At 37.8% G+C, this 25,962-nt stretch overlaps 1 protein-coding gene across 4 annotated transcripts in view; it reads left to right on the plus strand.

Moving 5' to 3' along the window:
• The window catches only part of doc2b (double C2-like domains, beta), a 277,442-nt gene that overhangs the window by 20,017 nt on the left and 231,463 nt on the right, over positions 1–25,962 (plus strand). For all 4 annotated transcript variants that reach the window (XM_051696116.1, XM_051696118.1, XM_051696115.1 and 1 more), the window contains one exon: positions 21,015–21,177. In XM_051696116.1, coding sequence (XP_051552076.1) covers positions 21,015–21,177 — 163 coding nt within the window. The remainder of the gene's footprint in view (positions 1–21,014; positions 21,178–25,962) is intronic.

Consider the following 25,962-nt stretch of genomic DNA (forward strand, 5'->3'; position numbering starts at 1 on the left):
CTTAATGCCCTGTTTGGGCCACTGGAAGGCGTCTGGCTGGAAGGCCGTCACTGGACAGTACGCTGTCAAAGGCAAAGCTTCGGATTTAGAACAATTGACTTTGTATCCTGAGAACTTGGAAAATGACTTAATAATTCTGCGGAGGCAAGGCATAGATCTAGTGGGGTCGGAGACGAATAATAAAATATCATCTGCGTAAAGCAGAAGCTTATGCGCCACACCTCCCGCCATCACCCCTGGAAAATCATCCTCCTTTCTTATCGCAGCTGCTGATGGTTCCAGGGCAAGACAGAACAATAATGGGGAAAGAGGGAAACCCTGCCAAGTGCCCTTATCCAGAGTAAAATAATCTGAAATTAATCCGTTTGTTTGTACCGCTGCTACAGGGTGTTTATAAAGTAACTTAATCCAATCAATAAATGTACTCCCGAAACCATTCATTTCCAAAATCTTAAAAAGATAATCCCATTCTACCATATCAAATGCCTTTTCGGCGTCAAGTGAGATGGCAGCAACCGGAAAGAGATCATTCGCTGCTGACCACATGAAATTGATGAGACGCCTGATGTTATCAGAAGAGCTGCGGCCCTGAATAAACCCCACCTGATCTATATGTATAAGAGATGTCATAACCTTAAATTTTTTACAACATTTTTACATCTAGTTGGATCAGGGAGATTGGACGGTAACCTTTACACTCCCTTGGATCTTTGTCCTTTTTAAGAATCAGACTGATCCGGGCTTGTGTCATGGTTGGAGGAAGCTTTCCATTCTTTAATGATTCAGTATAAACTTCTAACAAAAGTGGAGCCAGTTCTGTAACATAGGATATAAAAGGCCCTGGAGCCTTGCCAGTAGGTAGGTACTTAATTACCTCGTCAAGCTCCTCCAAGTTTATCTCAGAATCAAGATAATTTTTTTGCTCAGTCGTCAGTTAAGGGAGTTCTAATGGTTCCACAAATTTTCTAATATCTTCATCAGTAGACGAAGACGTGAAACTATAGAGATCAAGATAGAATTCTTTAAAAGCATTATTTATATCAATGGCCGTGGTAAAAATTTCACCACCAACAGATTTCACTGAGGGAATGGTAGAAAAAGACTCTCTCTGCTTTATATATCTAGCCAAAAGCTTCCCTGCTTTGTCCCCCGACTCAAAGTATGACTGTCTTGCCCTGAATAGCCAAAACTCCACCTTCCGCGACAAAATAGTATTCAATCTGTATTTCAATCGGGTCAGTTCTCTGAGGCCATCAGAAGACATTCGGCGCTTCAGCTCTGCCTCGGCACTTTTAATATTCCCTTCCTACTCCACGAGTTCGCGTGCTTTGGATTTTTTGATGAAAGAGACATACTGTATGATCCGACCCCTAAGAACTGCCTTAAGTGCCTCCTAAGCCATGCCCACAGAGTATACTGAGGACCAATTGGTCTCCATATAAACACTGATTTCAGCCTTTAACATATGTTGGAAATCAGGATTTTGCAAAAGGTATACATTAAAGCGCCAACTATATGATTTCATTTTCTCCATATGTGGCAACACCTCTAAACATACCAGGGTGGGATCTGAGACTAAGCTGTTTCCAATTGAGCAATCAACAACAGATGAAATAAGGGACTTAGTCTCCTCCCAATATTATATCATGAGGGGTGCCAGCGGCTTCCCTTCATGATCTATAAAAAAGCCCTGATCATCAGTGTTAGGTGCGTAAATATTAGCCAAAATCAACCTTTGCCCCTGAACTTCTGCTAAAACAATAATGACTCTTCCTAATTTATCTTTACTCTGTTTGAGACATTTGAATTGTAGATGTTTACTCCCCTGCTCTTACTTGAGCCAGCACTAAAGAAAATATGCCCACCCCATATCCTCCCAAATTTTTCAGCTTCCTGCAGGGAAAGATGCGTTTCTTGAAGAAACACTATATCATATTTCTTAAGACATTTTGTAGGATATATCCGTTTAATTTTTGTCAGGTTATGTACTCTGTGGTGTATGGCGAGCAACTCCGCGTGGCGAACATGGGAAACCCTACCACGGAGAGCGCACACACAGCCAAATAAGGCAGATTTTTTATTTGTTTTGTTTATTTATTGCTCTGTATACGTGATGGAAGAATCTATACGTCTCATAAAGCACAAATCTACATAAACAGCACGTTTCATTAGCCGGTGGACGTGATGCATATACTAAATACTTTTTGTTTACCTCTGCAAAATGAGCAGCAATGTGAAACTGACTCAGTGGTAACATCAAATGTAGCCTAAATGAAGACAAAAGGCACGACTTTAATCTTATCTCAGCTGCGCCCGATGAACTCAGCAGAGCCAATATTTGAATAGAACTGCACAGAATACGGGAAGGTGGATGGGTGTTGGGCATTCATTTTGAACGTTTGTGTTCGTGTGAATTACTCAACCAGCTCTGCTGAGTTTCACAGTAGAAGACAGTGACTGGGCAGATGCTGAATTTGCCTTCCACTGAAAATGACAGAATGTGAAGGGGCCTGGCATGTGTTTAGGCCTTACGGAAACTAAATCTAAAATGCTTTATTTGCTTTAGGAATCACCTTACACCTACTTCACCTAACTAAATTAGAATTGTATTTAAAGTTGAATAAAGTGATATAAAGTCTTTGTAGATCACAATCTTGTGAGTAGAAGAGCCTCTGGTGTTAAATGAAAAGTTCACCCAAAAATTATGAAATTCTTTCATCATTTACTCACCCTCATGCCATCCCAGATGTGCATGACTTTCTTCTGTAGAATACAAATGAAGATTTTAAGAAGAATATGTCAGCTCTGCTGGTCCTCACAATGCAAGTGAATGTATACCAAGATTTTGAAGCTCCAAAAAAGCACATAAAGGCATCATAAAATTAATCCATATGACTCAAGTGGTTAAATCCATGTCTTCAGAAGCAATATAAAATAGGTGAGAAACCGATCACTATTTAAAGAAACATTCATGGTTCAATACAATTTAAGCTCAATCGACAGCATTTGTGGCGTAATGTTGATTACCACAAAAATGTGTGTGTGTAATATATATATATATCGAGATTACAGTGAGGCACGTGATGCATATACTAAATACTTTTTGTTTACCCCTGCAAAATGAGCAGCAATGTGAAACTGACTCAGTGGTAACATCAAATGTAGCCTAAATGAAGACAAAAGGCACAACTTTAATCGTATTTTATCTCAGCTGCGCCTGATGAACTCAGCAGAGCCTATGTTTGAATAGAACTGCACAGAATACGGGAAGGTGGATGGGTGTTGGGCGTTCATTTTGAACGTTTGTGTTCGTGTGAATTACTCAACAAGCTCTACTGAGTTTCACAGTAGAAGACAGTGACTGGGCAGATGCTGAATTTGCCTCCATTGAAGTGAATGGGACCAATTTTTGGAGGGTTTAAAGGCAAATATGTAAAGCTTATAATTTTATAAAAGCACTTACATTATTCTGTTAAAATTGGTGTATTATATGAGCTGTAAAGTTCTATTGCCATTTTTACCGTTGATTTAGTGTTTGTTGACATTACGTTATCATGGCAAAGAAGTTGTAAAATTGGCTATAACTTTAAAAAAAAAAGTAAATGTGGAGATTGATCATAAAAATGTCTTAAATATTGATTGGTTTCTCACCCTCACTAATGATATCGCTTCAAAAGATATGGATTTAACCACTGGAGTCATATGGATAACTTTTATGCTGTCTTTATATGCTTAAGGAGCTTCAAAATTTTGCACCTATTCACTTGCATTGAATGGACCTACAGAGCTGAAATATTTGTCTAAAAATTTTAATTTGTGTTCAGCAGATGAAAGAAAGTCAAACACATCTGGGATGGCATGAGTAAATGATGAGACAACTTTCATTTTTGGGTGAGCTATTCCTTTAAGGCTTTGGTAAATGTGTAATACACATTTATTTATTATACAGGTCACTCAAAAAGCCAATTTTTGAGACACGGCATAGTTCCTCTGGATTACATTTGAATTATCAGATTTTGACTAAGGTAATTCTTCACCAAAATCCAATTGTAATTTAAAAGAAATAACCTTCCTTCTTTTTAAGGGGGGCCCCAATCCATTCACATTCCACATGGAGAGAGACAATCCACTCATTAACATCTGACATTTTGACCAATGAGAAAAAATAGATTGTGTGTCAAAAACAAGATTATAAAGACCACATTCCAACATTAGTGCAATAATCAAACCCCGAACTTCCCCCCCCGTACAAAACAAACAGAAAAAAGACAAATGTGCACATTAACCCTGCACACGACAGCGCCAACTGACGTCCATCCCTCTAAACTCAAAGTCCATGTACGCCTACGAGAGCCCCCACAACAACTTTGCCATTGGATTGCTCAAGTCCGGTGTTTCTAAACAAATTTTGTGAGACAGAATTACATAACAGAAGAAAACCTATAAAACAAACTCCAGCCAATAGGCAGAATAAACACAAGGGATGTGTAGATTCATACGCATAACTGACCTGAAGTTGTGTTCCTCCCCAAAACAAACTCCAGCCTCTAGCGGAACCAACACACACACACACACACAAAGCCATTCAGTTTCCTCGGACAGTCAAACGAAAGTTCAGTGAGCCAGCTGTTACATGATTGCAGCAGATAACCTAATCGTCCCAATGTCCTGCAAAAAATACTCCACAAAACAAACTCCAGCCAATAGGAGGTATAAGCAGAAAAAAGTGCAGATTCATCCACAAACTTTCCCAAAGGAGTGTTACTACACAAAACAAACTCCAGCCGCTAGCGGAACCAGCACAAAAATAAACAAAAAAGGCGCCCAGCTTCCTCGGACGGTCAAGTGAATGTTCAGTGAGTCAGGCCCACTCAGCTGCATTGTGAGAATCACACAGTGACTTACTCATTCCATTGACTTTATGAAGGACAATGCTTGTTGAGGACAAGTAAATACTTTGCGGCCATCGTTAGCATCTATTCTCAATTTGGCCGGGAACATCAGTGCAAAAGCGATCTTCCGTTGATGTAAGAGTTTCTTGCATTCCTTGAATCAATCACGTTTCTCTCGTCGAATTCGCCAAGTCTGGGAACAAGAAAATGTTGTGGTTCTTCCAAGAAAGCCTTCCTTTACTCCTCGCCTTGCATAACACAAGATCTTTTTCAAATGATTCCACAAATTTGGCCAGAATTTACAGTCTCCCAAGCCGCAACTCTATGAGCTTGCTCGATTTCCAGCTTATGGCCTGTTATGTCGAGCAGGCTCTGATAGAGCCCATCCAGAAATTCCACCATATTCTGACCCCCTACTTGCTCAGGAATTCCAACAGTTCGGATGTTGTTTCGCCGGTTATGATTCTCAAGGTCTTCCAACTTTTCCCAAACTTGTTCCAAGTCCACCTTGGTCGCTAGCAGATTAGCGGCTAATTCCCTCTCCGATGACTCCAGATAATCTATCCGTTTCTCAACATCTCCGCTCTTGTAACCAACTCATTGAATTTCGTCTCCATGGCAGTGATCGATCGACGTATTACAACAAGATCCTCCAAGTCCGCAACGACCTTCGTCAGCATTACCGACATGTTTGACAGTTGACGCTGAATCTCTCCCACCACACTGTCCAAATTGAGTCCCGGGCCAAGGCCTCCAGAGGGGCATCAGCTTGAGCACATAAGTGTCTTTTAATGTCTCCAGAGCCTGAGGATTTTGAATTCTTTGACATATTGTCTTCCTTGAACCGTTAAGAATCAGGGTGTATAGAATCTCACCGGTTTGACAAAAAGTATTAAAACCATCAAAGTGGTCGCTGTTTTCATTGGCAGAGATTAATATATGATACTGCTTAAAAGAATAGTTCACGCCTAAATAACAATTTTATTTACTTGCCCGCATGTCATTCCAAACCCATATGACTTTCACAAAAGGAGATATTTTAAAGAATGTCGTTATCACTGATTTCTATATAATAGCAGTGGATGGTGCCTCACTTTAAAGCTTAAAAAAGGACCCAAATGTGTCATAAACTGTTCATGTGACTCCTGCATCATATAAGTCTTCTCCCACATCAATAACATAAAAGCTTATTGGTTTTTGTTTGATGTTATTGATGTGTCAAAACATTTGATTTGTGCTCTGTTTACAAAAGCAAAGTCGTCATCATCCTTTGAAATATTTCATTTTATGTTGCGTTCCATAGGGCTATCATGATTGTGAAATCTGGCTGATGATTAATTGTCATACAAATAATTGTGATTTTGATGATAAACTGTTTTAGGGCTTTTATGGTTAGTTTGTCATAAAATTGTCATTCTTCTTAAGGTGTATCTGTGCACAGAGGCGGACTGGCCATCGGGAGAATAGGGACTTTTCTCGGTTGGCCGGCCACGAAACGGGGCTGCGATATGACAAAGTGGGCCGTGTTATGCCGAATGGGGTCGTCAAACGGTGCCACGATATGCTGAAAGGGGCCGAGATATGCAGAAGGGGACAACGAAACACATTGCCCCCAGCCTTGGACACCTTGACATCGCATGCACCCCCACCCCCCTCAACAACTTTTGTCCAGGGCCAATTTTTGTTCCCAGTCCGCCCCTGACTGTGCATATGATTTCCTTTTTAGGCTTTAAAATCAAAAAATATTGCACAGGGGTACAATGAAATGAAAGATAATATTTTAAATATCACATTTTTCCAAATGCTTAAAATATGTCTTTCTTTTTGATCACCTTTAGTCTTTTAGTCCATTTTACATTTACACTGTTGTTATTTAATCCAGCCAATTAGAATATTATCCAATAGTAAAAGATTTCTGTCCTAAATTCTTTGCTTTCACACGTTATTTTAAGGTTCTCCGATTAAAACGACAAGCCCTTATTTTGCATAAAGGAAGACCTTTGAGATTCTGTGTGTATTTGAAAAAACAAATTCACTCTATCATCTCCACAGAAATGGAGTTAGCAGGCGCCGCCTCCTCTGTATCACTGCGTTTCATTAATACTGCGTGTATGAACCTGCAACGACCAAGAATATTTGCCATAATGTGAACTTTAAATTGGAGTGAAACCAGAGCACTTTGCGTTCACTATTAAAGTCCTGCTTATATTTTAGCAGCAAACCCTGCATACAACATATGGATTACAGCGCTACATAAGTCATTCATCTTCACTCGCATTCATCTTCATGAGCTGCTACGAGTGTGGTCCGCGTATGGCTCAGTGAGATGGAGTGCATAATGCAATAACACCAGAAAATAAGCCACAAACACGCTGTAAATGGCATTTCTATATTCGCTTAAAATTCCCTTATTTGGACAGTAAAATGTGATTGGAATTTGAAGTGCACAATAAGTAAAAAATATCACATGGCAAACAAGTACACAAAACTAAACAAATAAATGAACAGAAAATAATGACTTGCGTTGAAATTATATAACTATATGAGAAGAAATAAATCACTGAACAACCTCTGGTTTGCATCAGAGTTCTGTTGGTGTTTATTTGGTAAATTATGACCGTCTGAATGCTCATTATCCATCTTATTACAAGACTACTTACCAAATAAGTAAATAAGTGGAAATAAAACATTGTTTTGAGTTGAAATTATTTTATTAGCTTAATTGTTGGGTTTGCATAGTGATCTGAGAAGAAGGAAAGATGACTTGCAAGACCCTGATGAGTGGTCTGAAATGTGGATGTGCAGTTGTTACTCAGAGATTTCAGACCGCTAGATAGCACCACTGACCAATCAGAATTGAGTATTCCAGAGCGCCATGTAATAATCGCAGTTATCTCAAATAATCGCGCTTAGATCAAATAATCAGGAATCAGGTGATTATTTAATAATCGTGACAGGCCTAGTGTTCCACATAGGAAAGAAAGTCATACGGGTTTGGAACGACATGAGGGTGAGTAAATGATGACAGAATTTGCATTTCTGGGTGAAAAAAATACTACTAACTGTTACTGTATTACTTGATAAAGTAGCAGGCGTTTGAATGGTGTTGAATTGCAAGGGATCTTTCATATGTGCATTATACATGCTTAAGGTCCTTGCAGTCCTTTTTTTTTTTTTTTTTTTTTTTTTTTTTTACTCATCTTTGTTTTACTAAAGAGTACACTCACAAAGGTAGGAAGAGGTGTACTGAAATTGATTGATATATAGAAACTTAATTTCTCCCTGCCTTAGATTTATGTTCTTCCATCATGTGTCAAAATATCACAAGGTTGATTATTGAGCTCCAACACAGAATATGTTATCAGCCCACACTGCTCTAGTCAGAGATTTACAGTATATTCATAAACCAGGCCTTTATTGCTTCAGGAGCACTGTTCCTTTTAAAAGAATCTGAACTTCATGTTATTAAATAGTGATGCGTGCTAAGGTAAGTGCTAAAGGGGCACCAACTTTGATACTGCATACCCTTTGTGCCCCTGTGCTATGGACATGAGTATCTTAAATCACACAGCTTATTTGGTGGTGTGCTATTACTATTCTAAGTGGTCAGACTTATCATTTTTCTCTCAGTGAATTATAAAACGGGTGAAAAATCCCATGGACACTGAATATTTGTATTCTGTTGATAGGCCTTCCTTTACTTAATAGATAGTGAGATACTAAACCAATGCAAATTATTATCTGAGATACTAAAGCAATGCAAATTATTATCTTACGAATGCAGACGTAATATACTTCTAAACAAAAAATGGTCCAATGAATGCAGTATCCCTGGATAGTGAGGTGGAACATTATTGCCATGTCATATTCTTATCACAGTTCCACAGAGTAGGTTCAAACCAGCAAATGTGTCATGGGAAAGCATCTGTTGTATATTCATAGAACTAAGTTTCCTGAGACACTTTTACAACTCTTATCATTATAAAAGCTGTTGGCAAATTTATCCAGCTCTTTGCAAGGCATTCAGATATAAATTCAGTGCCGTTCCACACTAAATACATCCCATTTTTTTCCCTGTTTTCCCAGAAAGAGTTGCTTGGCAGAGATTAGTACAGTCCTATATCAGCCACAATGTCTGCTCTAAATTTACCATAAAATACTGTGCTGAAATGAAACACTAATTGAAACCAATGTGATCCAAAGCCAATAATTCTGCTCGGCAAGTAGTCCTATATGATGAGACATAACACTTCAGTTAGTGTAATAATGCTGCCAAGTGCTGAGAGTGCTCATGCAAATGAAAAGGCATGCTGGGTAATGGATAGGGCAGGCCTTGATATCTCCTGCTGTCTAAATCTATACTAAGTGTGGGATTGGATTGATCTGCTCAGAACACCTGGGAATGAAGACTGCCCAGAGGCTGGATCTCTCATGCCAATGAAACAAATAGTTTAGTTCATTTGATTCATCAGTGCCAGAGAGATAATAGAGCAGATTTTTTTCAGAGATCTGTCTTTCCAGAATACTTTAAAGGGATAGTTTACTCAAAATGGAAAATTTTGTCTTAATTTACTCACCCTCATGTTGTTCCGAATCCATATGACTTTTGTTTTCTTTCATAGAAAACAAACAGAGATGTCAAAATGTTAGGGACTGACAGCCTCAGTCACCATTCATTGCATCTCTTTTCCATACAGTGAATGTGACTGAGGCTGTCAGTCCCTAATATTCTTCTTAACATCTCCTTTTGTTTTCAATGGAAATTTGAACAGGTTTGGAATAACATGAGGGTGAGAAAATGTTGACAGAATTCAAATTTTTGGGTGAACTATCCCTTTAAACGCAGAATATTCAGCATTTATAACTGTAGGGCCAGATTGATTGGATTGTGAAAAGTGGGCGTTGCATGAGACTGGAGACAGACCTGAATGAGAGTTTGTTAAATATGCTTAAATAGCTATCTGGCTATTGGTTACATAAAATTATTTTATTTTTATTTTTTATTTGAAATAACACGCACCGATAAATTAATAAGACCAGGAACATGCCTTAAAGTAAATAGGGACAATTTTGATTTCATGGTTACTTCATATTGAGCTACAAGTGTGTGTAAGTGAGTGAGTGTGTGAGTGAGTGAATGTCCTGGGGAAAGAAATCTGTCAATATAACTTCAAATGCAGTACAGGCTACAATTTATTTATTTATTTATTTATTTATTTATTTTAAGCTGTTTACATGCTGTTGTAGTCAGGGTCTAAAAGTAAACTTTTGTCACATCTGCCAATGGTGAGTGAGTTGAGGAAATATACCAGCAATAAATATTTATTTACGGCCATTACTGTAAATTGTATTTTGCATTATTTCTTTATTATAAAATAAATTTTGCCAATATGCCATTTTTTTTCTGTTTTGATCGATGCCACAATTGCTGTAATCGTAAGTAATGTCTCAATGACAGGCAGCAAATTATTTTTCCTTGCTTTGTTGTAATGGAGTCTTACAAATCATTAAATCAGTAATTATCTTCATTCATGATATTTATGGTGGAATGTAACCCATTTTAATAGAAATAACCCAAAAATGCTAAGCTCATTTTTATTTACACTTGCAATGTAATTTTAATTTGGAAATGACTATTGTCTAGCTTTCTGGTTGTTTATAATCAAGATTCATTGTTACAAAAACCCTTTTGCTGAATGTGTTAACTAAGGAACATTGTAATTCACTAAACACAGTGACATAATTACCTATAAAATAATTAGATGAATTTATTCATTACTTCAAATTACACCAATGAACAATGAACATCAAGAAACATTTTTTTTTTTAACAATATAATGAGCAGTGACTCTATTTAAACTGTATTTTCAGTTAGATAAACTGTTTGAGCATTTGTTTGAGCTTTTGAAAACTCCTTGTTAATTAAATTCCTGGTAAAACACTGAACTGTCAAAAGACTGAGGGATGCAGCTGTCAGTCAATCAGTGATTTACAACAGTATGTGTTTTGAACTGGCAGTCATTTGAGTATCTTCTTCTATCCTCAGTACTTAAAACTTATGATGTGGACCCAAAAGAGTCAGGCCTGAGGCATAAACAGTGTTAAGCTTTTAAAACTCGCTCTCTTATGCTGTAGCACAGGTCTCAGGCACAGAACTGGTTTATTCCTGTATACTGAATATATTTTATGGGGAAAATGGAGTGATATGTTTATATATATATATATATATATATATACTGTATACGTAGTTACAAACTCTCAGCCAATCATGTAAATACCCTCCTGGTCCATCTTTCATTAGTCTCCACCTTAGATGGCACACCCACAAATCACCCACAGTCCATTCACTGACTGTCTAATGCATATTGTACACAAAACGGTAAAGTACTTTTTTGATCTGGCAAGCTGTAATCTGATTGGCTGACTTTGCATCTTCCGGGAGTAACAGCACACAGGGTTTTTAATAGTTGGCCTGGACAATCTGATCACACTGAGAATTAGGCGAAAAGAGGATGAAAGTTCTGCTGCAGAAATCGGTCCTTGCTTACCAAAATTCCACAGGGTGGTGCCAAAACCGAGTTGTATTTTTAGCTGTAAATGGTGTAATACAGTCAACAAAAATGCATATTTTATTAGCTCTACTCTCTAACCCTAAACCAAACCCTTAGTGGAGTAAAAATACAATTTTAGAGCAAAAATGCAACCTCAGAATCACCATTGTTGATGTGATCGTGATTACTTCCTGGTTTCCATGGGACCTGTTTCAGAGGCTGCTTGCTCAATGTGCTATCAGTAGCACCACAGGAAAAGGTGATTAAATTAGAATTGATGTACAAATGTCTAATGGGGGATTACGTTTGTCAGTAATCCGGCAGTTTGGGGTTTATTCTTGGCAAGAATAAGCTGCAATGTGGACCAGACCTTTTTGCAATTTAGTCAAAGGTATGGCCAAACCATACTATGTTTTGATTGTCATCCTCCTTTATTCTGGGTTTAGCTTTTCAATTGTCTCCCTGGTAGTAGGCTATTTTTCCTAGTTGAACTAACTATTGCCCTATAATGGGGAACATATTATCTCGGAGCACCAAACCCCTATGCTGCAAGCCTTTGTCCAGATGACGCTCTCTGGTCCTGGGTGGCCTAATGAAGTTCTGCTTGATTTGTCCTGGCGCACAGGGCTCAAGCAGCTTTTGGTCACCAGTGGTTGCACATCCACCAGCCACAAAAACTAATTTCATGAAACACTGCCTCCCCCATTCAAATTAGTGATGCTGTTACAACACTAATTAAAATGCCAAGAGGAAATTGTTCAGAGTGATTTGCATTTCATTAATCATATCTCAAATATGTCAGATGTACAAAGAAAGAAATTTCTAGCCAGCGCAATATGCAATGACAATTGTAATGGCTGTTATAACTGGCAATTCTATGTTTATCAGGTGCATCGTCAAATGTTAAAATCTTTAAACATCCCTGCCCTCTGATGCAATAGCAACAAATGAAAAGAGCAAAATCTACAATATTAATGTCTAATGGGTGTTGTTACCTACCACACACCTATTCCTCATTCTAGCCAATGAGATTACTTCAGTCAGAGGAGTTGGATCCAAAGTCTTTTTTTAAAGGCAAGTCATTCCACTCTGCAAGGCTTCTGGGCAGCTATTGTATTTTCTATGGATACAAGTGGCATATAAGTACAGCTCCTATTTACTTGAATGGGGAAAGACCAAAATTTCCAAAACGATTTATCAAGATTACGATCAAAGAACATTTTTCAAATCAGCCGTAAAATCTGACTACAGTGGTATCATAAATTGTGCTGCTTTAGCTCAGATCAAGTAAAAAAATGCTGTTTTTCAGGATTGTCCAGCTAATGCTTACACTCTATGCGTGTTCTCGAGTTGACTTACAGGCGTTGTCTGTATCTAAAAGCTGACTGATTCTTTTACCTGTAAAGCGGAACTTACTTATCTACATATGGGCATTCAAATTTCTCTCATTCATTTTAATACCAGTCAGTGTGAATCTCTTCAACAAAATCACTGACAAAAAAGTTAATTGATGAAAGGTTTTTTGATTTTGTCAACGACAACGAATACAAGACGAAAAAGACGCATCTTGACGACAATTAAATTATTTTATTAAAGCATACTGTTGACAAAAATGACAAGAAAAAAATATTGCAAGATATTAATAGCGCAAGATATGTAAACAGAAGAAGAAACTTCTAAAAAAAAAAAAAAAAAACGAGAATCTAGAGAATCTGTGTATAGAAGATATTAAATATGGATTCATCTAATCCATTAATCTAGTATGTTGGGGATTTCTCTGATTGATCTGCGTAAATTGAACGTGCTGAACACTGGCAAAATTAACCGCTTTAAAATGGGATAATTACCTCACTCAGATTAACCACAACCATTGACCACAACATACAGTATATTTGATATTACAACTTGTATTACAATTTACATCTGCACAGACAGTGAAGCGAATGAATAAGTGAAGTTGAATATGCTCTAGTCAAAATATGCGTAATTTGCAACAAAAAGCATTCTACACCCAATCCAATATCCTAAACTGGCTTTAAAATAAAAAATTAATAACAGTCTCTAAAGCTTGAAGAATTCAGAATATAGTAGGCTTTCTTCTAAAAAGTAGCTAATACTTCAATATGCATGCTGTTATTACCATCTACCTTCTTTGCTCTTTGCTTAGTCTTTAGCTTCCCTGGAGTCCATGTCAGCCCAGGGCTATGCCAGTTGCTGTTATTTTCTCTGTGGATTTATGCTGCGGTTGGATTACACCTTGGGATTATTATTATTGGACCTTATTTCCCTGGACTGTGTAATATTTCTCCTTTTGCTACAAATTTTTGCTGTGGACTTAATTCCACCTTTTTTATTTTCTTGTCTTGTTCATATTTTTTTAATTCCTAAGTTTTTTTTTTTTTACCTCTTTTGTTCAAGATTTAAAAACACATTAAAGACTGTTCTTTGTGTGTGGATTGCCTCTGCACCTGGGTTCTCAGCCCTTCAGTTAGCTCAGTGGTAGAGCTCAGATCTCTGACCCAGGTTCTAGTCCCAGTCTCACCTCCTGACAGAAAGACTAAGCCAGTACCAGTGGCCGCGAGGTAGCCAAGCAACTACTTCATGTCCAACAAGGCTGTCATTACGCTGTTCAGTTCCGGACCCTAGCAGCAGAAAGCCATTGGAATCAAGAAGCATTGATGGTGGCTTATCAACATAGACTCTCAGAGGCCAATTAAGATGAACTGGCAACTGAAACAAGGGAAAGGAATTAAGGATCTTGAGTCCCTCATTAAAATGACAATTCACCTGGACAGTCGGTTGCGGAAGAGACATCTGACCCATAATTTAATGAACATTTCTCAACTACGCTCTACATCCCTGATCAGATGTGCTGCCTCTATTTTGGCCTGTCTGGTCTCTTTTTCAAGCCAGATGCCCAGAGCTTTTGTAAAAAGACCAACCACATCCAGCAGTGGGAGGGCTGTGATGGGTGCTACCCTCTTTCCCATTTTTTCCAACTCTGGTTTTCTCCTTCCAGTTTTACTCTCAAGGGACAACAAGCAGCGTTGTCTTCAAGCCTTAGTTGAATCTGGAGCAGCAGGAAACTACATGGATATCCCTATGGTTGATAAGCTCCAGATCCCCAGATTCCTCCTCGGCTCCCCACACTGTCACTGATGGGCACCCATTGGGAATTGGAAGTGTCAGTCACCGTACCTCCTCCCTACACCTGTCCACCCACCATCATCAAGTGGAGGTGATATTTCACCTGATTCAGTGCCCTGAATTCCCTGTAGTCTTAGGTTATCCATGGATCACTTCCCATTGGGAATTGGAAGTGTCAGTCACCGTACCTCCTCCCTACACCTGTCCACCCACCATCATCAAGTGGAGGTGATATTTCACCTGATTCAGTGCCCTGAATTCCCTGTAGTCTTAGGTTATCCATGGATCACTCGCCATAACCATCATATTGACTACTTTAGAGGCACTATTCTTTAAAAAAATAAAAATGTATTCCCTTTTCTCCCAATTTGGAATGCCCAATTCCCACTGCTTAGTAGGTCCTCGTGGTGGTGCAGTTACTCACCTCAATATGGGTGGCAGAGGACAAGTCTCAGTTGCCTCCGCTTCTGAGACAGTCAATCCGCACATCTTATCACGTGGCTCATTGTGCATGACACCGCGGAGACTCCCAGCATGTGGAGGCTCATGCTATTCTCCGCGATCCACGCACAACTTTCCACGTGCCCCATTGAGAGCGAGAATCAATAATCGCGACCACGAGGAGGTTACCTTATGTGACTCTACCCTCCCTAGTAACCGGGCCAGTTTGGTGGCTTAGGAGACCTGGCTGGAGTCACTCAGCTAACCCTGGATTCCAACTTGCGACTCCAGGGGTGGTAGTCAGTGTCAGTACTTGACGAGCTACCCAGGCCCCAACATGCATTATTCTTGAATAGGGTGCCACATGTCATGTTACCTGCCTCTTCCTGAGCATTCCTGTTGTTTCTTCTGAGCCTTCCAAGTCCCTAGATCTATCTCAAGTCCCTTCCCAGTATCTTGACCTTAAACTTTCTTTAGCAAGAGGTTTGGCCATAACTAATGCCCCAGCATTCTTCCAGGCTCTGATCAAGGATGGTCTTTGATATATCAAAATATGATATATTGATTTTCTCAAGCTCCATCCATGAACTTGTTTCTTATGTCAGACAGGTCCTTCAGCATTTACTCAAGAACCATATTTTTGTAAAACATTAAAAATGTGAATTTCATTTCACAAAGGTCGGCTTCCTGGGGTTCATTATTAACCAAGGAAACATCCAGATGGATCCTATGAAGACCAGAGTGGTCCAGAAATGGCCTCAGCCCAGCTCATTCAAAGAGGTCCAGCATTTTCTGGGTTTCTCTATCTTCTATTGAAAGTTCATTTTTTAACTTAAGTTCTATTGCCACCCCACTCTCTGCTCTGACCAAGGGCAAGGATATTCATTTTGTTTGGTCCCCTGAGCTGAGGAGGCCTTTCAGGAACTTTCATTCCATTGACCAAACTCCCTACTGCTAAAGGGACTGCTGAGCTAATATGTATTTATGCTTTTCTAGTTTATGGTTTACCACAGGTCATCATTTAAGGCCAGGGGCCACAGTTCACCTCTTGCTTCTGGCGTGCTTTCTGTAAACTGATTGGGGCCACAGTCAACCTATCCTCTGGGTTTCACCCCAAGTACAATGGCCAAACAGAGAGACTTAAAGGGATAGTTCACACAAAAATGAAAATTCTCTCATTATTTACTCACCCTCATGATATCCCAGGTGTGTATGACTTTCTTTACCAGAACACATTTGAAGAAATATAGAAAAATATCTTAGCTCAGTAGGTCCTTTAAAATTCAAGTGAATTGAGATTTCTCTTTTGAAGCTACAAAAATCACAGACAGTCAGCATAAATATCATCGATACGACTCCAGCGGTTAAATTAATGTCTTCTAAAGCGATACGATCACTTCTGGTGCAAAAAAGATCAATATTTAAGTACTTTTTAACTGTAATCCAACACTTCGAGTAAGCTTCACGAGAGGGTGGATTCCAAGCGGTCTCTTGTGTGATGTATTCATTTAACCATGATACAGACGTGATCTCATGTTCTCCACTCAGTTGAAACATTCAGGATGAGCACACAAATGCACCATTGTGAGTAAAGAAACAGATAAATACATATCTAAACCAAAACCAACCAAGCTACTGTACAGCGTTCCTCTTTCTCACTTGTAAACAGCTCTGCTCTCCCGGCTGTGACGCACATGCCTGAGTTCTCGCCTTGTTTGAATTGCCAATGCGATAACATGATTTAGAGTTAAAAAAAAAAGCACTTATATTTTTATCTTTTTCACACCAAAAGTGATCGTGTCACTTTAGAAGACATTAATTTAACAGCTGGTGTCGTATGGATGACTTTTATGCTGACTGTCTGTGATTTTTGAAGCTTCAAAAAAGAAATCTCCATTCACTTGCATTTTAAGGACCTACTGAGCTAAGATATTTTTCTATATTTCTTTGCAAATTAGCTCTGCTTCTGTTAATTCATACAAATATTCTGCCTCTGTAGACATGGTATAGCAATGGAGAATACCGGAGTTTGAGGAATCAACTCACCATTTGGTCAGTGGTGCATAATACATGGTTAAAATCGTACTGTAAGAATGATATTCTGATGCTCACTGACAATGTAAGAGATATGAGCAAATCAAATGACAGAAACCTTTCATTTTTAACCCAAAATTCTTATGTAGTGCAGCTTTAAAAAACGATATTAATGTTAACAAATTGTAATAGTTGCATGTTGCCTTAAAATATTTATCAAGTAAACATTGCTTTGTATTCTGTATTAGTCTGTATTAAAATAAAGAACAAAAAACTAATTAGAAGCAATAGAATATTTCAAACCAACACAACAAAGAGACAGTTTTTGTTAAACTTTGACAATTAAACAGTCAGTATTAAAATAAAGAAGAAAAAACAAAACAAAAAAACAAATTAGAAGCAATAAAACAAAATAAAAACAACAAAACGAAGAGACAGTTTTTGCAGCAGTATCAACTACTCGTAAATATTTATGAATAATAAAAAAAATGATGTTATCAAATGAAATGAAATAAAGCTACTAATGAGAAATACCCAGTCACCCAGTATTCAAACAATGAAAATAACACATTTTAAACACAACAGTAATATCAAATAAAGTGTTATTTTGTCATGTAGGCTAATCATTTAATTTTCAATGGTTTTCTGTTGTGTAATTGCCATGTACAAGGCATTCTCAGCATATTTTTTTTAATATGCTGATAATGATTCTGCTTATGGAGCCTACTTTAAGAACTAGGTACACTTATAGAGGGCAAAACAGACTTCTGATTTTCCTTTGATTCACTTGTTCCACTTGCGAAGTGGATAATTTTTTTTCTAAATGACATGTTATCTCTCACTGATAAAACACATGTCTGGGAAAAATGTCTGTTCAAGCCCTTTATCATTGATTGTATCATAATAAGTTATTCTTTTCCTCTGTGAAATGAACTGATTGCAATAGTAGTTTAAATAGCAGATTTTTCCTCATTGTTAACAGAAACTGGCTGCCTGAGAAAGAAGTCTGCCTTTTGGCTTTTACACTAAACACAAAAACCTTCATCATTTAAGCTAACTCGCCTCATCAGGAGCTATGCTTCACATTTATTTCTTCCCACCAAACTTTTGCCAGACACTTTCAGAATCCAATACAAAACCAAGTATGCAAAACTAAAAAGCCATCAACTATTACAGGTGCATCTCAATAAATTAGAATGTCGTGGAAAAGTTCATTTATTTCTGTAATTCAACTCAAATTGTGAAACTTGTGTATTAAATAAATTCAATGCACACAGACTGAAGAAGTTTAAGTCTTTGGTTCTTTTAACTGTGATGATTTTGGCTCACATTTAACAAAAACCCACCAATTCACTATCTCAAAAAATTAGAATACATCATAAGACCAATAAAAAAAAACATTTTTAGTGAATTGTTGGCCTTCTGGAAAGTATGTTCATTTACTGTATTTGTACTCAATACTTGGTAGGGGCTCCTTTTGCTTTAATTACTGCCTCAATTCGGCGTGGCATGGAGGTGATCAGTTTGTGGCACTGCTGAGGTAGTATGGAAGCCCAGGTTTCTTTGACAGTGGCCTTCAGCTCATCTGCATTTTTTGGTCTCTTGTTTCTCATTTTCCTCTTGACAATACCCCATAGATTCTCTATGGAGTTCAGGTCTGGTGAGTTTGCTGGCCAGTCAAGCACACCAACACCATGGTCATTTAACCAACTTTTGGTGCTTTTGGCAGTGTGGGCAGGTGCCAAATCCTGCTGGAAAATGAAATCAGCATCTTTAAAAAGCTGGTCAGCAGAAGGAAGCATGAAGTGCTCCAAAATTTCTTGGTAAACGGGTGCAGTGACTTTGGTTTTCAAAAAACACAATGGACCAACACCAGCAGATGACATTGCACCCCAAATCATCACAGACTGTGGAAACTTAACACTGGACTTCCAGCAACCTGGGCTATGAGCTTCTCCACCCTTCCTCCAGACTCTAGGACCTTGGTTTCCAAATGAAATACAAAACTTGCTCTCATCTGAAAAGAGGACTTTGGACCACTGGGCAACAGTCCAGTTCTTCTTCTCCTTAGCCCAGGTAAGATGCCTCTGACGTTGTCTGTGGTTCAGGAGTGGCTTAACAAGAGGAATACGACAACTGTAGCCAAATTCCTTGACATGTCTGTGTGTGGTGGCTCTTGATGCCTTGACCCCAGCCTCAGTCCATTCCTTGTGAAGTTCACCCAAATTCTTGAATCGATTTTGCTTGACAATCATAAGGCTGCGGTTCTCTCGGTTGGTTGTGCATCTTTTTCTTCCACACTTTTCTCTTCCACTCAACTTTCTGTTAACATGCTTGGATACAGCACTCTGTGAACAGCCAGCTTCTTTGGCAATGAATGTTTGTGGCTTACCCTCCTTGTGAAGGGTGTCAGTGATTGTCTTCTGGACAACTGTCAGATCAGCAGTCTTCCCCATGATTGTGTAGCCTAGTGAACCAAACTGAGAGACCATTTTGAAGGCTCAGGAAACCTTTGCAGGTGTCTTGAGTTGATTAGCTGATTGGCATGTCACCATATTCTAATTTTTTGAGATAGTGAATTGGTGGGTTTTTGTTAAATGTGAGCCAAAATCATCACAATTAAAAGAACCAAAGACTTAAACTACTTCAGTCTGTGTGCATTGAATTTATTTAATACACAAGTTTCACAATTTGAGTTGAATTACTGAAATAAATGAACTTTTCCACGACATTCTAATTTATTGAGATGCACCTGTATGTGATTGATTGACTCTGCAAGCTAATTTTGCATTGTTGTGTCTGGCCAGTGCTTGTACAAATGGAGATATAAGAAACCAGGTACAGCTGGGAGATGGTCTCTGCCAAGACTACAGCAAATGCTGTCAGCCCTGACATTTCAGTGATGGCTGTCCATCATTTCTTAATTGTCTTTCTGCCGAGAGCAGGGGCTGGCTAGCTAAGCATCACTCTCTCTCTGTAATAACACCATAAGAGCGACTGGCATCAGACCATACTGTGGTCAGAACACCTCTGGAGCATAGCAGTGTTTGTTTCAGAAGGGTAATGTGTTTTGAAAGGACTTTCTAAGGACTCTCTTTTTGGTCCTGCTAATACCACTTGTAATTGTGGTATTAGCAGGACCAAACGGATTTACAAAAATAATAATCGCCTTCATAAAAGGTCTCCCCATAGAATGCTATCTGCCATTGTTCTGAGCCCAATAGTGGCATGTATACTTCAAACAATAATAAAAAACAAAATTTAAAAAGTGTTTAAACTAAGTAAATAATAATAATTATATTACATGCATGACTTCAGGAGACCTGGAAAGTAGTGCACAAGTCGCAAAGGCAAATTTTCTGATGCTTTTTTGATGCAACTTTGCTGTCTGTCAGTCAAACAAAGTTGATTAATATTGATACTGTAGAAATATTGGTATCTAATTTTTTAATAATTATTTTAGTTTCAAATTGGTTCCCTATACAGTACATCCCTAGTTCCAACAAAAAGGTAGTCCTGCCCCAAACTCACACCATTGATTGATCCAGAAGTTGACATGTTGGACCACAGGTCCACAGTGTTCACGCTCCTCAGTGCACATTTAAAACTTTAAATGGCTTACTTATTGCATATTAAACTGTGATAGAAAACATATTTTAACATAGAAAAATGGTACACTTCACCTATAAGACCAGTATTTGTGGTAACAGCATGCTGACTTACCAAACCAACAGCTGTTCAAATGCATGTTATAGCTTAAAGTCTACAAGCTCATTTTTTGTAGTGTTAGATTCTGTGCAATTTAGCGCTCTGTCATAAAACTCATTGCTTTGACTCCATGAGATTACTTTGTTCTTGTGCAAAACACCCAGAGCACTTGCTAAACCTCCTTTATATCATCCCTTACTGAGCTGTGCTTAATTTGTTTGGCTTTTCCTTCTCTTTAAAGGTGTGGAAACGTTCTGGAGCCTGGTTCTACAAAGCCTTGCCCAAGCATATTCGTCCTATTAAGGATTCAATTCTAGATAACAGAAATCCAGTAATAGAAAGAGGAGAGCAGCTACCAGTGGCCAGGAGTGCCCCCATCACCTACACTTGGGCTCAAAGCAAAGGTTAGATCTATATGTATAGATTGTAATGTATTGTATTGCATTATATTTTATTCTATAGAAGTTTATGCTTACATTCTATTGTAATTTATAGTGTCCTGTTGAATGGAAGTTTATGTCTAAATTCTAATTGATTCTGTTTTGTTCTCTATGGATTTCACAAAGCTTTAAATTAACAAACACATAGTGCAAAAAAACAACAAAAAAAAACAACAACAACAAAAACAAACAAACTGGAATTCAGTAAAAAGTTGGAATGATCATTTGAAAATAGAATAGCAATAAAAACTCAAATAAAAATTCTAAACTATAATAACTTTAGCCTTAACCAACAGCTGAAAATCATGTTTTAATTCAAGGACAAACCTTTGCTGTTATGTACAGTGTACATTCATGTACATTCCTATTCTATTCTATTCTATTCTATTCTGATCTGTTCTGTATGGATGGAAGTTCTAAAACTAACAACCATAGTGTGAAAATGAAACTAAATTGGAACGACAAATTGAAAATCGAATTGCAATAAAAAAGTAAATTTATAAATTTGGCTATAAACTATAACAACATTTTCTGTTATGTGGTTTGTACTGGTTTATTATCAATACTTTACACCCCAATACTGTCTCTAATTTGTCATTTTAGCAGTTATGTAACATGCTAGTGAGGCTATAAATCAAAATGTCATTTAGTTTATTAATCCACCCCTCAGACAGTACTGTACTTTAAATGGGATATCCCATTCTCTAACAGAAATGCCATTAATGAGCTCAGCTATCTCAGCGACCCCATTCAACCCTCCTCCCAATAAACATCCACTCTTGCTGAAGCTGAAACGATACTAGCTGCAAGGCACAGTTCTGCTTAACCTTGCAGAAATACTTTTAAGGGAGGATGTAAAGTAAAATATAAAAATAAACTTGCCATGGCATGAATAAAACTGACCCATCTGCTGTGTGTGATAAGCTTATTTATCAGAAGAATTAGGCAGTAGAAGGGGTACTACATGTCTCAAGTACTGTGATGTCTCCTAGTAAAGACTCGCCATGGAACAATCTGTCATCATTTTATTGCATATCTTAAAGCTTGTGGCCCATCAAAGTTTACAGTCACACAGTTTCTCATGCATTTGATTACCTCTGACATGCAAATATGATGTTCAGGGATGTTCATCAAACTCGCATATGGTGGGGTTTATTACTTGTATTGACTTGTACTTGTATATAAGATGTATTGGCGAAGCAGTTAATATTTGTAGGTAGACAGACATCTGCAAAATCATGTGGTGGATGTGGATTTTCTTTTTTTTTTAAAACCAGCTTTACAAGCAGATGTTGCTTTGTGCCATCCATGTGTGCTTAAAGATCCCATTAAATCAAAATTGAAGTTTTGTGGCTTTTAGTCCATGTCTATTAGCTCTGAGGCCATTTACTCTATATGATAAAGTACTCCTAAATGTTTACATAATTAACTTTTAGCAGAAATACAAATTTTAAATGCACATACCTGAAACCTATTGACGTTGACTCGTTAAACAAATTAATGATCTCTTTGATATGCCCCACGCAGACTTCATGTCTCAATATGAAATTTGTCAACACAAGAAAGAAAACTGTGCTCATCAATAGATTTCATTGGGCTTTAAAGAGTGAGAGGTGTAAAAGGTGCATCCTTGTAATGGATGACTGAATAACCAAGATCTTCAATAAATTGAGATCTGCTTGTTGTGGGACTAACATAGAATAATACCTCCATACCAGCTGCTGCTGTTATGTTTGAGCAAGTCAAAGGCTTTTACTGGATGAAGCATTATTAAAATGCAAGTGTTCATTTAGGAACTGCCTCTTGATGGCCATGCAGTTTTTAACATAAGAATATGACAAATTAAGGCAAAACTAAACCTACATTTGTGCAGTTATTTCAGGACACTTTATAATCACAGCAGAATGAACAATCTTGTTCTTAATTATGTATTGACTAAGCAAATGCAGAGTAGACAATTTGAATTGAAGAATGTAATAAGGCAAAGATTGATCTAGTTGAGCTATAATTAAGCTTTTTATATTGTATTTTGAAGCCAGTTGTTCAAAACGTTATTAGCAAAATTGTTGGGTCCAATACAAGATAAGGTCTTTTGACAGCATCTGTGGCGTGATTTACAGCAACCTTACAGGTCATATAACACTCAGTTTTGTATGGAAGAATTAATGCAAGTGCTTTAACCAAAATACAAGCTTCATATTTCTGCTTTAAGCCCTAGAAGGGTCCAAAAGTTTGCCACAGATGTTGTTTATAGAATTTAACTTGTATTGAATCCGGAACATTCCTTTAAGATATAAATTACATCTACAATGGGTCAAAATTTAGGATCATTCATATCAGGTCTGGCCCGTGGGGCCCTAGGTGAAATCATGAAAACTGCCCTACCTGTGAAAATTGTAATAACTTTAAACATCCATTGAACACTGCACTGAATATCAACAATGAACACTGAACTTGATGTGTGGATTTTTTTTTTTTTTTTTAAGAGAAAACATCAAAATAAGCACTCTTCAGCTTGGTAGATGACAAATAACATGTCCAAGAACTTTTTTTTGTTGGTGTGTTGTTGGTGGTGTTGCGCAAGTGTGTCTTCTGTCGATGGGGGTGTGCATGTGAACTTCGTTCCACTGCATTCCGTTAGGGTTAGCGCCATGATGATACAATTCGATCCTTTGCTTCATTTGCGTTTGGGTGGGCATAGGTATAATTTGGGGGCAAAGCCCAACCCAGCACCCCCTTGATCAAGCTCTGATATGAGGTCATTGAAACTGCAAGTATAATTATTACAGTATACAAAATAAGAAAATGCTGTTTAAAAAAGTTTTAGATGAAGAAAGTATGTGGACAATGCTTAAAGGATTATATCAACTAACCACATGTGTGTAAATGTTTATTCATTGCAACAAAATCAATCAATGGAAACAAAAAGTTGCCCAGAATATGTGCAAAAGTGAATAGAAGTCAAAACATCAGAGACAATTAGGTAGAAATAGCAATGTGGAAAAAAAAAATACAAATAAATATACAATTAGATGTTTTAAATATAAAAATGAGTGCTGTCAATCGATTAAAATATTTAATCGTGATTAATCACATGATTTTCCATAGTTAATCATTATTAATTACAGGGTTTGAAAGTGCTGGAATTTGACTATATATGCTTTCTTTCCTGTTAAACTGCATCTAGTTCCTTCTTAGAAAAGAAAAGCATTTTCAGATAAAGCATTCCATTGTATACAGATAGAAATGCACTAAAATAGCACCAATTCAAGTTACATTAAATGTTTTCCAAAGTCTAAGTGGGAGGTTGACTAATTGAAATATTTAGTCCATAGTTTGCAGTTTCTTTGCTACGGCAATCGTGAAGCCGCATTCACATGATGCCACTTTGAACTCCACGTGAAAATTGCTTGCAGAGAACTTCTTGTTTTGCTTTTAGAGCTGACACGATGCACGCAAATGATACTATACTATATCTAAATTGTCTGGAACACGATGCTAGGGAAATGCTGGTGCTTCACTCCAGCGTGTCATGTGAATGAGGCTTATCACATGTCCCATCTGGGTTTGTTTTGTGCAAAACATTATGGTTAAGAGGTCTTTTTTCCATTACTTGATCAATGCTCAAAATCACTGTTGAGTGATTTGGGTGTGTGCATCAGTGTTATGTCACTGAGAAGATATTATTGTCAGATTGGATTCCCATTTCTCCATCCAGGCAAATTCGATTTCTAATTAACACACACACACTCACACACTACCACCATTTACATTTGGCAGACGCTTTTATCCAAAGCAACTTACAGTGCCCTTATTACAGGGACAGTCCCCCTGGAGCAACCTGGAGTTAAGTGCCTTGCTCAAGAACACAATGGTGGTGGCTGTGGGGATTGAACCAACAACCTTTTGCTTACCAGTTCAGTGCTTTAGTCCACTACGCCACTACCACTCCATGTGTGCATCTCTTGGATTAAGGCTAAGTTCCTGTACAATTGCACTTGAGCAGTTGGAAGCCAGCTTTGAGTCTAAAGCAGTTGATTTATTGTGTTTTCTTAGAAAAAAAGTTGGCCAGCTAGTTTCACTAGTGATTAGACATGCAGATAAAGTCATACTCAATTGGACATGCAGGTAAAACACTTCCCATCTCATATGATCTAGGTGACATTAAAGAAGGAGAATGATGATATTTCAACATTCTGCTCAGCTATTTTCTGCTCTAAATTGTGATCTTTATACAGTTACAGGGAAAGGTATGTGAATCCTTGGATTCACCCATAAGTGCATAAAATCTGAAAAGCTGTTTTCATGTCTTTATTGAAAATATAGTGTATGTGTGCTTTAAGCAGATTGCATTTGTTTACTGTTGTTACTCAGATCAGATTTTATGACCAGTTTATGCCGATTTCCAGGACAATCTAAGGGTTCACATACTTTTGCCTGCAACTGTAAATACATTTTAAAAAAGCATTTAAAAAATATTTGCTATAGAAGACACCAATCAACTTCAGTTCATTGAAGCTACTTTAAAGGACTCAAAACACCCCTTCTGCCAATAATCTGCCAATAATTTCTCTTTACAGATGTGTTATTATCTTATCTGCCATAATTCTTTAGCATTAAACAGGCTTCTTGCTGCAGAAACTACAGCAGATATATTCAGATAACACATCTGGAACTCCAGCCATTTATTTCTCCATCAACACTGATCCCTCCCTGGATTCTGCCTGCCTGAATCATTTTGATACACCA

The sequence above is a fragment of the Myxocyprinus asiaticus genome, chromosome 4, assembly GCF_019703515.2.
Source record: "Myxocyprinus asiaticus isolate MX2 ecotype Aquarium Trade chromosome 4, UBuf_Myxa_2, whole genome shotgun sequence".
Taxonomy (NCBI): Eukaryota; Metazoa; Chordata; class Actinopteri; order Cypriniformes; family Catostomidae; genus Myxocyprinus; species Myxocyprinus asiaticus.